This window comes from Leuciscus leuciscus (assembly GCF_965113295.1).
Source record: "Leuciscus leuciscus genome assembly, chromosome: 1".
Taxonomy (NCBI): Eukaryota; Metazoa; Chordata; class Actinopteri; order Cypriniformes; family Leuciscidae; genus Leuciscus; species Leuciscus leuciscus.
In genome coordinates this window covers 48,855,504-48,868,552 of record NC_138725.1, presented here as the reverse complement: position 1 = coordinate 48,868,552, position 13,049 = coordinate 48,855,504, and the positions used below count along the sequence as shown (strand labels likewise).

Genomic DNA, 13,049 nt, shown 5'->3' with positions numbered 1-13,049 from the left:
TGTCATCCGTCCATCTAGAATAAGCAATCGGGGCAAACCCAGCTGGAACCGGGGCGGGGGGGTGGGGTGTCTCCTTCAGGCATCTCATGTATATTCATAAAGCATCATTGTACATTGCAACAGAAGCATAAATGTCAAGAAAAAAAATGTTTTTGTGCCTACGCACGATATGGATGCACAACCACAAAAAGGGCCACAAATTACGTACTTCCTCACAAGGCTAAATGTTGAGCCAATGAGAAAACGATTCATGGTGTTGACAGAACGCTGCGAGTAGTTTGAGATCTGATAATGCTACTCTCAGCGGAGAAGGATGTGTTGACTCACTGACTGATGATGCAAGGGGAATTGGTCACGATTGGTTTGCCACCCACTGTTGCCAAAGTATTTTCTAACACCATCTAAGAAATGGAGATCCTGTGAACTACACCTTACTTTCAGAGAACCCTCTTACTCAAACAAATTACTAAAGAGGCCAACAAAAGATCTATATTAAGCCAGCATAAAATGGCTGTTGTTCATGAAGGCTAAAAAGCAGCTGATATTACTTGAACCAAATCAGCATATTAGAATGATTTTATCCAATCAATGCATTGGTGAGCATCAATTTAAAATCTTACTGACCCCAAATATTTGAACTGTAGTGTATGAATTTTTATATTTGCTAGAAATAATCATTTTTGTCTTGGTATTCATCATGAAAAAGGTCTTGACAAAATATTTTTTTCCCTTTAAAAAAACTGGCACCAAGCTGGAAACAGCTACAATGTAACTGCTATAATGTGTTTGGTTTGTAGTTGAACACATTCTTGATGTTTTCAAGACGTATACAATTTCAACAAACCCTCTTCTATCACAGCCAACTAGATAATACCTTGGCGAAAAAGCAGCACATTTTGCAAACAACAATCTAGAATAAAACTCAGAAAAACAAACGTTAAATTGTGCATGGCATAAAAAAAAAGTAATGTACATTATTGATGAATGTAAGAATTCCAGTGGAAAAGAAGCTCTGTCCCAGAAAGGGAATTAAAACTTTGTCAGCTGGCCTGACACTATTTTACAAAACAATCAAATGACCTTTTAATATTCAGTGTGATGACAAAACCTGCTAAATAAATTGTAACTTGATACCTAATGGTTTATAATAAATATTTCATTTTGAAGAGTTTTATTTGTCTACAGGCTCTTATGTATGTGTCAGCAGTGTGAGGTGTGTACATGTGACTCATAGTTGTGTATTAACGGAGAAGCCGGATGGAGACCACGAGGAGCTGCTGACTGAGTGTGGAAACACATACCGCCTCCTTGCATCATTTTGTAGATCTTGCTCTCGATGTGCAGCTGTGGGTGCTTCGTTTTCACACATTCTAGCTTGATGGCTACTTCTTCCCCCACGGAGATGTCTGTGCCTGAAGATCAGAAAAGACAGGATTACACTATACATCACCAAACAGAAAAGCAAAAGACTGATAGTGGATGGAGAAACAACCAAATTGCTTGATATGTCTACAGTAGGGAGCTTTAACATAACATATCTGCTCATGTACCTGTGACGTACAATACACGCATACCCGAGAGTGAGAAGAATAAATCCACTCAACTAGAGAGGCTTTGCGATGTCTTAATAAGCATTAGCTTCCAGTATATTATGAGTCATTGGGACACAATTAAATATAACCAAAAAATATAATGAATATGCAGGCCCACTATGATTAAAACAAGTCTGCATATCTAAGGTTGACTCACACACACATCTTTCCAGCATGAGGGAGTGGGAATTATCTACGCGTACTGCTATACCACCTCCTTTCCGCCCCACCATCTGCCTCAACTCAACATCCTGAGCAGAGGATGCTTAAAATCATCCACCTTCATCTGCTGTAACAAGACACCCAAAAAAACAGATAAGGAGAATGACAACACTGGCATTTCCAATGACTAGGCTAAGCGTATGTGTTGTGCCTGATGGACATGACACAAAAAGCAGGATGAATAAGTTGGTCAAAAAAAACATTGCTAACTTCCCTTCCCTCTTACTCAGAGTCTGGGAACTGACATGCTACCTGAACCTAGTCCTACTTTTCCAGCTTGGAGACAGCAGACCAGTCTTACTCTGGAGAAACTGTAACAAGAGGCCTCAACCACTCTGTCTCTGTCACATGCCCAATTTCCACAAACAGGGAGCCGCTATTCAATCTGAAACGGTTTCCACAGGAAATGTGGTTCTGAACTGGAAAAATCAGCTTAAGTCCCCTAAAACCTACTAACCACTGATGTCAGATGCAGGTCTACAGCAAAACAGCAAATATCATGTGAATACATTTATATAAATATCTACATTTTTTACTATGTTTTATAAATATATCAGGCTGAATGATAAATCAATTAAATTGAAATCGTTATATTGTGACATGCAGTTATAAATTCTGCAATTTAATGAATAAATATATGAGCTGCTCATTTCAGAGAGAAGAGTGGCACTGCGTTCGTTTACACACATGCAGCTCATGATTACGGTTTTCAGTCTCAAGAGTCATTTGTATACAATAAATAATTACACCGTATTTATTAAATACTTAATTTTTATTTTACAGTACAGTATCGTTACAATGTACTTAGTTTAGGCATGCACAATATATAGGCCACACATCATATACATGATCATTTTTAATGTTATCATTATCGACCCGATAAGAAAATGTGGCTGATATATTAAAGCCGATAAATAATGGATTTTTAACTTCAGCTGAGACTCAGGCCCTGTTTACACGAGAACGCTCGCGGGTGAAACGTAAAAATATTTTATCAGATGTGCCTTTCGTTTAGACGGCGACTGCGTTTTTGGGGCTTAAAAACGCAAAAAAGTGAAACCACCCTCCAGAGTGGAAATCTTAAAAACGCTCCACCAGTTCCCGTCTAAAGGGTAAAAACGCAAAAGTCTGCTAGACTGCTAGGTTGTACGCAGGCGGACTTGGTGTTGTTGTGTGGCAGTGCTTCATATTGCCACCTAGCCGCCTGGAGTGCATACTACATCGAATTTCACACACTTTTGCGTCACCATATGCACAATTTGTTCGAATATTAAAGACAGGTGCGGCGCTGCGCTTCTTGTGTGCGACCCCTCAAGATTGACTCATGACATTTTGATAAAAAATTACAAGGTCAAAAATATAAAAAAAATTGCATGGATGAATTGTTCACAATAAGATCAATAACATGCATTTACAAAATAGACCTTATGCCTATTTTGGTAGAGAAAGATGCACCACACCACAAATAAATGAAGGCATCGCTATTATCCAAAAGCGACACTGCCACTATTCTACATGTCACCTCAAAAGTTCAGCAACACAGCTTAAAATCTAAACAAATCCCTGTGCGGATGGGATATTTTAAAAGGTTCTTGCCAGGATTTACAGTTGTTTGTCAGTGTGCAAGGCTACTCACACCAGCCCAATTTCCATCTAAATTGAACCGAGTCCATTGTTGGGGATGGCGAGATTTTCCCGTCACACACCAGTGAGACCAGGCTACACAGCTCCGATCACCCTGCCTTTTTTAGCCTCGCATAACGGGTGCATTCACAGAGAAAGACAAACAGCTACACATTAGACACATATTACTACTATAATGAACATGAGCAAAGCCTGGACACATGATCAGACTTATCACAACAAGCAAAGTCCATGCTCTGAGACAGCCAACGGCCCATGCAAACAAATAAGGATCAATTTAACCAGTTTCCTCAAAAAAACTAAATAATTTAATTAAAGTCCATAATTTCTGAAAACGTGTTTGTTTTATTTGAGACAGTCAAGACTAAAGGTGAATGGTAGCCTATGCTTTACATTGGGCATTTCTCTGTAAAATATCTCCCCTGGATCTTTATGCATTTCATGCCTCCATGAATGTGACACCACCACTACTGGTGAATATCAAAGACTGCAAAGATATGTACAGTGGAATTTGATTTGCCTGGGCACATATAGAGGAGAGAATGTTCTTCCTCCCCTATACTGATAGCACAGGGGATATGTTCAGACACATCCGCTTAATACATCAGTAAACACTACAGGAGCCCATCCTTAACATAGATGTCGAAGTTCACATGGTTCAACTGCAAATGACATGTCTTCAACGCCCATGGTGATTTTCAAGTGACTGCATATCAATCATGGTTTAGAGCTCTTGAGCCTTCCCTTTACATCTGCTTGCACACTCAGGGTTCCAGACTGCAACCATTTTTTGAGAATGCGCGAGTTAGAATTTAATGTGGTCGCATTTGTGCGAGTACATAGTCATGCACTAAATATCCGTAACTGCTGCAGTCCATAACTTTTTGTGTTCAAAATGGAAGAAATGTATATAATGAATGAGTACATCATGAATCTATTTTCCAAACTGTGTTTTTTGTCTTATCCTGAATCACTACGGTACGCCTATAATAAGTATTTATATTTTGAATATTTTAGACCGGGGTCGGCTCGGCTCGGCTGCGGAGTAGCCCAGTACCTGCGTGACTCGTCATAGACATTAACAGAGAGAAGTAGCTCCGGCTACAATGTTCTTCCGCGAGACACATGCAGTTCTGTTTATTAACCGCTAGAGAGCAAACGTACAGGCGCATTGCACACTGATGATGAAACGCGCCAATGGACTATATGCACGTTCTTTTAAACTTCCATATAAGCCAGCTGGAAAACCTGTGAAATGTCACTTGCTGGTGTATTGGTATCTTCAATGTCGTGTTTCTTATTCCAACGTTCACATTAGCTTCAAGTCTTGACTGCAAACAATAAAACTGCTTTATTGGCAAATTAGGTAGGCCTACGTGTGATGATGGCAATAAAATATAAAAACAACATTAAAAAGTCAACCATTGATGGTTTTGTGTGGATGTAGCCTAGGCTACAGTGAGTACAGAATGTTCACCGGAAATGCCCGAGCTGGCTTATCGAAAACCAGGAAGTAACTGTGCATTAGGCTTGGGCGGTATTCGAATTTTGATACCGTCAAACCTCCTCCCTATTTTACCGGGGTATACGGTATTACCGTGACTAATTAAAAATTATGACATAATGGGCTCAGACGGCGTCACCAAACTGTTGGCTTGTGCCTACACCGTTCAGAAACTGAATGCCAGATCGGGCAAAAAATAAATAAAAAAATCAAGCCCAACCCCTGCACGTTGTGTCTGAGTCAGGCCGACGGCATTAACTGTTATTATGAGCCGGAGCCCACCATTATTCAACATTATATCTGTGTGCGTGCAACAAGCAAAAAGTGCCTCTGGAATCCGGTGACACGTGTCCATTGATTTTTATTAATACAACTTTTCTGCAAAGATGGAAGTTGACGATCGCCATCTCTGTAGTGAACGCGCCTATAGAGAGAAATGCACATCATTACACAATCAGAGAGTGGCCTTTTTTTTTTTCGTTTTGAATTGTTTCGTTTAAAGAAATTGACGATCGGCATCTGAACGCTATAGAGAGACATGCACATCATGGATTACAGAGAGTACGTTAGGCTAGTCTATTTATTTTCGTTTTGAATGGTTTCGTTTAATGAAATTGACGATCGCATCTCCGTATGAACGCGCCTAGAGAGAAATGCACATCATGGATTACTTAGCCTAATCAGTGAGTAGCCTATTTCTTTCGTTTTGAATTGTTTCGTTTAAATAAATTTCAAGCTTTATTTATATATATTTGCCATGTCTGTGAGGCATAGCCTAAACTGAGTTTCGGTTAATTTATGAGATTTCAATGCAAGTGACCCATGCCCATCATGTCATGATTATCCAGGAAATTGGTTGATGAAAAATGTATTAAAATTAAGAAACAATATATACAAAACGAAATTCGTTTTAAAGAGGCCTTTTACAAAACGAAATTTATTGAAGTGGTCAAATCGTCTGACTCCCGATGCATCCCATCTTATTTGTGCCGTTCACTTTTCATAATCAACAAAGATGGAAAAAATAACATTATAATATTTTAACAAATACGAAACTTAATGCGCTTATTTAATGAACTCGAGAACAAAATGCATCCTGGCAGCAGTGAGTGGGCGGTTGTTTCGGAGATGAGACATTAGGTTAGAGGTGTTTACATCTCTTGTATTTACCGCCTCTCCCTTCTCATGCGGTTGGAACCAGAAATATTGCCAAACTGCAACCACACATAAGCAGTTTTTAGGCAATAAATAAATTATATATATTATAGGCTATATAAGTGCCGGTAATGACGGTATTGAAACTGATACCGGTGCTATTTTAAGATCCCGCGGTATCCGATATTACCGTAATACCGCCCAACCCTACTGTGCATATAGTCCATTAGGAATTCAGGGAATTTAGGAATTAAGTCATAAAAATTAAAAGATTGAGACAACTATTCATCAGCATGCATTGATTAATCCTATGTTGTAGCGGGGAAAAAAGGTGCGACCAAGTCATGTGCTGGTGTGACCAATTGAGAAAGTTGGTAACACCAGCCAGTGCAACCAGTGGAAAAGTTAGTCTGGAGCCCTGACACCGGTTCCTTCATAAGACTATCTGTGCAATAATTTCCTGGGGAAGCCTTCCATGATGTATTCTTGGAGATCAATAAAATTCAGCCGTCCCCCCACGGCAGGCAGCTGGCATGTTACTCAACCCCTATCCCGCACACCAGGCCCAGGGCCCTCCAGAGGGATTTAAGGTTCGGCCTGAGCCTGTCTGGAGAACAAATTGGTTGCACTCATCTCATTCATGTGCATATGCTCACATTCATTTTTCGTGACCACACGCTTGTTGGTTTGTGCAGTGCGGAGACAGATGGATACTTGTGTTGCAGCGCTGAGATTCAATTCATTAGCGAGAGATCTGCTAAATAAGCATCTTGGTAAATGAGAGAACAGCATGTTAAAACTGTGTGGATCTAATACCTGTTCAGCTACACAAAAAGAGAATCTAAGAACAAAGAGATTTATGACAACACTGGCTGTGATCTATCAAACAGCATGTGGGAAAATGCTCTATAGGGTTGAAAACCTAGCAACAAATTCAGTCCTTTTTTAAATGCTATGGCCGATAATTGATAAAATGGCAGATATTACAATTCTAAACATTTTGTCTCTATAAATTAAAAATGAAACACTAAAAATAGCAAGTAAATTTGGGCATCATAAGACGTTAGATGGCAGCAAAAGGTAATCCATATTTATATTATTATTCAAAAGTTTGGGGTAGGGTAAAGTTTTTTTAATTTAACAACTTTTCTATTGCAATACATTTTAAACTATAATTTCTTCCTGTGATCAAAGCTGAATTTTCAGCACCATTACTCCAGTCTTCAGTGTCACATGATTCTTCAGAAATCAATCAAATTTTTAATGCAATTTGATGCTCAAGAAACATTTACTATTATCAATGTTGAAAACAGTTTTGCTGCTTAATTTTTTGGGGAAACTGATTTTGCCTTATTTTATAAGATTAAAAGAACAGCATTCATTTGAAAATATGTGATATCTTAAATTGTCACTTTTGATCAATTTAATGCATCCTTGTTAAATAAAAGCATTAATTTCTTTCAAAAACACCCCAAAACTTTGAATAGTGTCATTACGTATACTACATACATGAACTTAATTTTTAGTAATAAAAAATAAGCATAAGTGTTCCACTTTGCCAGTATTCACCCTGAACTTATTTAACATTAATTTCTTCAAAAATAAAAAAATACTTACTGACCCCAAACTTTCCTCTAAAAAATCGAATTTTCTCCTATTTTTTACAAATAAATGTCCAATACTGACTGTACTGACAAAAACAATCTCAAATATTATCTGATAAACTGTATTGTTGAGTATGTGCAATCCTAGGAGGTTAGTTACTCGAGATAATGTAAACAATGCACATAGTGCCAATAAAAACACTCTTGACTGCATGATTTAACAAGCCACAAGACAGCTCCATGTTTTCATGAGAGCTCTGTGAGTATTTCACCCTCTCTGGTTCATGTAGGCAAGCCAATGCTGTACTTTTTAAAGGTCCCATGACATGCTACTTTTTGTAGGCTTTAATATAGACCTTAGTGGTCCCTAGTACTGTATCTGAAATCTTTTTCCAAAAATTCAGCCTCGGTGCAGAATTATAGCCACTACAAACCAGTCCCAGAATGAGCTTCCTTCAGACAGGCCGTTTCGGTGTCTGTAGCTTTAAATGATAATGAGGAGGAGAAAGGCGGCGCAAGGTGGAGGGTGGGCGTGGCCTTGACCATCTTGCGCAACGATACCATGCATGTTTGTTTATGTTGGATATATTGCAATGGCACGAAGACACGCAGTCGTTCAAGCATTTCAGTTTGACCCAGAATCTGATCCAGATGGAGAAGCTGCAACTCAGCAGCTCCAGCAGGACGTTTCCGAATGGTAAGTTTAAAATATTATGTTTGGATACGGTACTTTATTCGGATGGTTTACAGTTATTATCATGTAGCTAACGCTAACCTACTGTTGCCTTTTCATGAGAGATCTGTAACGTCTGTCATTTATCTTATTACAATTACATCAAGCTCTGCGATCTTGAAATGCGGATATCGCGCGCGCCATATAACCAACAGGAAAACGGTTATCCAAATAACAAAGACGTGTACAACACTCGCGTTACAGTGTGTGTATTCACACACATAAACTGCATAGCTCATGTGACAGCCACATTCTACGTGTAACAAGCTATGTAACCATAAACGGTAAAGCAACACACTTATATATCATTAGTTGACTTACTTGTCCGAGGTGTGTAGCTGAGCCAAAGAGAGTGATCCAGACTTTAGTTTCAGACGTTCAGCAAGCCCAGCTTTGTATTGACCCTTCAGTGTTCATTTGTACATCCAATTATTGAGCAATTATTATGCTTTGCTCGCTCAAAAGCCATTATGTCTCTCGTGGACAAACTAAAATCGCGCGCGTGCGCGTTCCTGTTTCCTAGCTCGTTTTCTCATGGGCGAGAAATATCCTCTGGGCGGGCAAAGCAGAGAAAGGGGAGGTAACATTTCTCCTTGTAACGTCATAAAGAGGGGATTCAAGATCAGCCTGATTGAGCCTCCATTTTCTCAAAGGCAGAGAAAGATAGGAAAAGCTCGATTTATACCGATTGAAATTTCTAGAAACTTGGGGACCATATACAGGCTAGGGGAACTCATATTAATGTTAAAAAACCTCAGAAATTGAAAATTTCATGTCATGGGACCTTTAAGAGGCTTGGTAGAGAGAGAGCATGTGTTGTTGATCAGGTCGGTCTGGCCTCCTTCAGCCCCAGCTGGAGTTCATCAGGCTCTGCCTCCCCAGGTGTGGGGATATTGGGAGTCTTTACATAAGCCCCTTAGTGAGTACATGGACACGACTGTTTCCACTACACCAGCTGAATCACCACTGTTGCGTAACGTTTAAGCACTTTGCAATTCACACACTTGGATTGTAGTTTACCATTAATGCCAAACCGACATGTACAAGACGTGTAACATAACTCTAGAGTCCACAACCGCTCTGATCCTGCCATTCTGCAGCAAACAGAAACAAAGAGCCCAGTTTGTATGTAAACAACAGCCACACAACAATCAGCTGATCTACTTTTTCCTACTTTGTCTGCAAACCTCACTGGACTTCCGCAAAAAAAAAAAAAAAGACAAAAAAAATAAGTGTTGGGTAATTTCGCAAGAACATACTGGACGGCTTATGTATTCAGATTTGGGATCTTGCTTTGGAACTAACGGTTGTTTTTTAGGCCGTTTCTGGAAAGAAGTACAGAGTGGAGGCGTGGAGTATTCCTCCACCAAAGTACTGCAGAGACCATATCATAAACACAACTCTGTCCAGCAAATGAGATCATTGCGCACAACTCCAACTGCGAAACAAAAACGAAGGAGTTGTGCAAGAGAACAAAGCTCATCAAACCACAAGGAACCATATGCATCCCATATTGCAATGAGTAGTTTATAAAACTTTGCATCAGAAGTCAAACCATAAAGGCCAGGGCAGGATGCTTCAAAAGGAACCGAACACCACAAAGACTGCTATGTCCAGAACCATGTATAACCGGCAGCCTTCAATATCTTTATTGTGGTGACGTAAGAACTTACAAGAAATGTACATGTACACACAGGGCAGCTGCCTACAACAATACTCCCAAAACCAATGACGAAAGCAAATATTACATAATCAGCGCCTTTCACAACACAAAGTGGAAGTTAAGTTGAAACTTGCACACTAAGGGAACTTGCCAGCTAGTTCCAAGTTGAGCATAACAGACCTTTTATAAAGGTTCTTATAATTAAAGACCTCTACCAACATGTAGAAACAACTCAGAAGTTGCAAAGATCTGATCACAAAAGCTACAGACAGCATGCAATACAAATGCTGTAAGTGTTTACTTGTGACAAAGTACTTCACTTCCTCTTCTCTGTCAGTCATTGCATTGTTACTCCTGACAAACCAGTGAGATATAGCAAATATACTGTATATTCTAGACAGAGTGTAGCAAAGTCATTAAAAGGGACACATCAATCTTGATAATATTATGTTTAAGACACAAAACACAGGCTAAACTCGCCATTAGATTGTCTTTGACAGGATATGCTGGGACATTTAACGACATTTTAAACGCTCCAACACAACTTCCAAACAAATTATACAAAAATAATGACATTAAAAATGCACTTGACAGGTCAGCAACCCAAATGCATAACCGTGTATTACAAATGGCAAAGCACTAAAGCTGTATTATATATATATATATATATATATATATATAAAAATATAAATGATCTGAGACCTACAATCTGCTCAATGTTCACCGAGCACAGCAGGTTCTTGACAATATAATATCTGAAAATATGAAGTCCATAGAGCATAACTGTCAAGGTTTGACTGCCTGATTCTGTATTTTCACTCAAGAAAAGCTTAATGGTGTCACGTAACGTTCATAACAATATACATACAAATACGGGCCTGGTGTCTTTTAAACTGATCTCCAGTTAACTGACCTTTTAAACTAGCTGACTACCCATCAAAATAGCAATGGTTAGTGGGGGTTTTCAAGCTACACTGAATAGGACCTTCAAGAGCAGCTGACTGGGGAGACACTGGCAATCGATTTGACGTTTCAAAACAAAATATGATGTTTACCTTTGATTACACTGACAAATAATACCGACTATCTCGATAAATGAAAAAAGAAATCAACAATTACTTACCCAAATAAATGTCACCAAAGGATCCAGAGCCAATTTTCCTTCCCAGTCTGTATCGGTTTCCTACTCTCAATTCCATGATAAATGGCTATATTTCAAAGCTAGCGATAAAGCTAGCTTTAACGGGAATAATTTAAATGATATCTGTTCGGAAAGCTTGATAAAAGAAACGAAAATCCGCTCTTTGTTATCCGTCTATTCTTCAGTGTCTTCCAGCCAGAATCCCCCAGCTAGCTTGCTAATTCCCTTCACAGTAAGCTACCCAATTTTCACCAGTCGTTTTCTAACATTCCGAATCGGTGACTATCGAAATATTAGGCTTATTAAAAAGAGTAAAGTGTGAACTTTATGCTCTGGCAATTTTCACCCTGAAAATAGTTTGTTTAAAAAAGGATGAAGTCGGATTTTGAGAACGACTCCCTTCCTGTTCTGCTGGCCCCGGATCTACCATCGACTCCCTCTCTCTCTCTGTGTATCTTCTACAACAGAAGCTCCATCAGTTGAATAATCCAGCGGGTTGTAGTGACGTCACTTCCCGTAGCAACAACGGGCCACTGGAAAATCTCGGGTTTAGAAAACCAAACCAAAATTTCTGTTGTTAAATCTGTTAACATTTAGAAACATTCATAACCATAGCGTCAGTTATATATTAGATGTTTATTTTAAAGTTGGTGTATGTCTATGGGTAAAAGCGTTTTATTAGACGAGGCACCGCCTCAGGGATGTAAATAAATGTGTTTTAAATACATTTATGTACATATATTTTAGTCAATTTATTTGTCATTCCTGAATTACATTTATAAACTAGTTCAGTTGTAGCCTTTTATTTTTTAGGTCTTTGTTAAATATGGTAAAAGTCTGTTTACATCTATGGCTGTTTACTGTGTGTGTTCATCTTGATGTTTCAGGAAGATATATACCTTGCAAAACCAGTTTGCAAAGTTGAAACTGATGCTAAACACATAACTGACATCTTATTTTCATTCGCGTCATGAAAGGTCTTCAGATGGCGATAACAGATAATAGGTTCACAGTATTCCTGTTGAATATTGATTGGGTTTAAAGTTGTTTATTTCCTTGAAGAGAAACTGTTTGTTACAGTTGACTTGTTTCATGCAGCAGCAGCCCTGAAAATCATTAACTGCATTATTAAAACCAAACCGTTTCTGATTGTCACAAATATCATTGAAATTTCACATGATTTGAAATATCAATGCAAAGCATTGATGTGCAAACTTGTTCTGAAAGTTGCAAAGAAACAAGCAAGACCATACTCTAAAACATTATTATAATCATATACTGAATATATTGACTTTATGTGATGCTTTAAACGTAGCACCTGTACAATCACATGAAGCAGATGATTTACTAATATCAACCCTGTGCCTGCTGATAAAAAACAATTACATGCAATTACATTTATTTAAATTGCAGGTTATATTTAATCGGCTTATTTTAGTTCAAATCTAAGCTTTATGTAATTCATATTTCATAAAGTCATGTTTAGAGATGCTGTACAATGTGACGAGCTGCCAAAATGTGTTAGGTAAAAGAATAATACTTTTTCAAAACAACAAATAAAAAAACACAATTATGTCTTCTTGGCAGTTAGTCTTGAAAAACAACTTTTTTCAGTAGTTTGAGCCCTCCTTCTGAAACATGATAACGCCCACAGAAGCTGGTGTTGTATTTAGTGGACCGTGATTGGTCAGAGCACATCCAATGCTTGAGACTGAATGGAGGAAAGTCACATGACTGGATTACTCCGCTTTCCGTTGCATGTGTTCAGTCCGGTTCAGTCACGTTGAGAGC

General features: G+C 38.6%; 1 protein-coding gene across 1 annotated transcript in view; it reads right to left on the bottom strand.

The window, feature by feature from the left end:
* The window catches only part of csnk1da (casein kinase 1, delta a), a 33,483-nt gene extending 21,765 nt beyond the window's left edge, over positions 1-11,718 (bottom strand). Inside the window, exons 1-2 of the mRNA XM_082165954.1 lie at positions 11,241-11,718; positions 1,302-1,412 (exon numbers count right to left, since the gene is read on the bottom strand). Of these exons, the coding sequence (XP_082022080.1) occupies positions 1,302-1,412; positions 11,241-11,316 (187 nt within the window). The 5' untranslated portion in view covers positions 11,317-11,718. The remainder of the gene's footprint in view (positions 1-1,301; positions 1,413-11,240) is intronic.
* Positions 11,719-13,049: the final 1,331 nt, after the last annotated feature.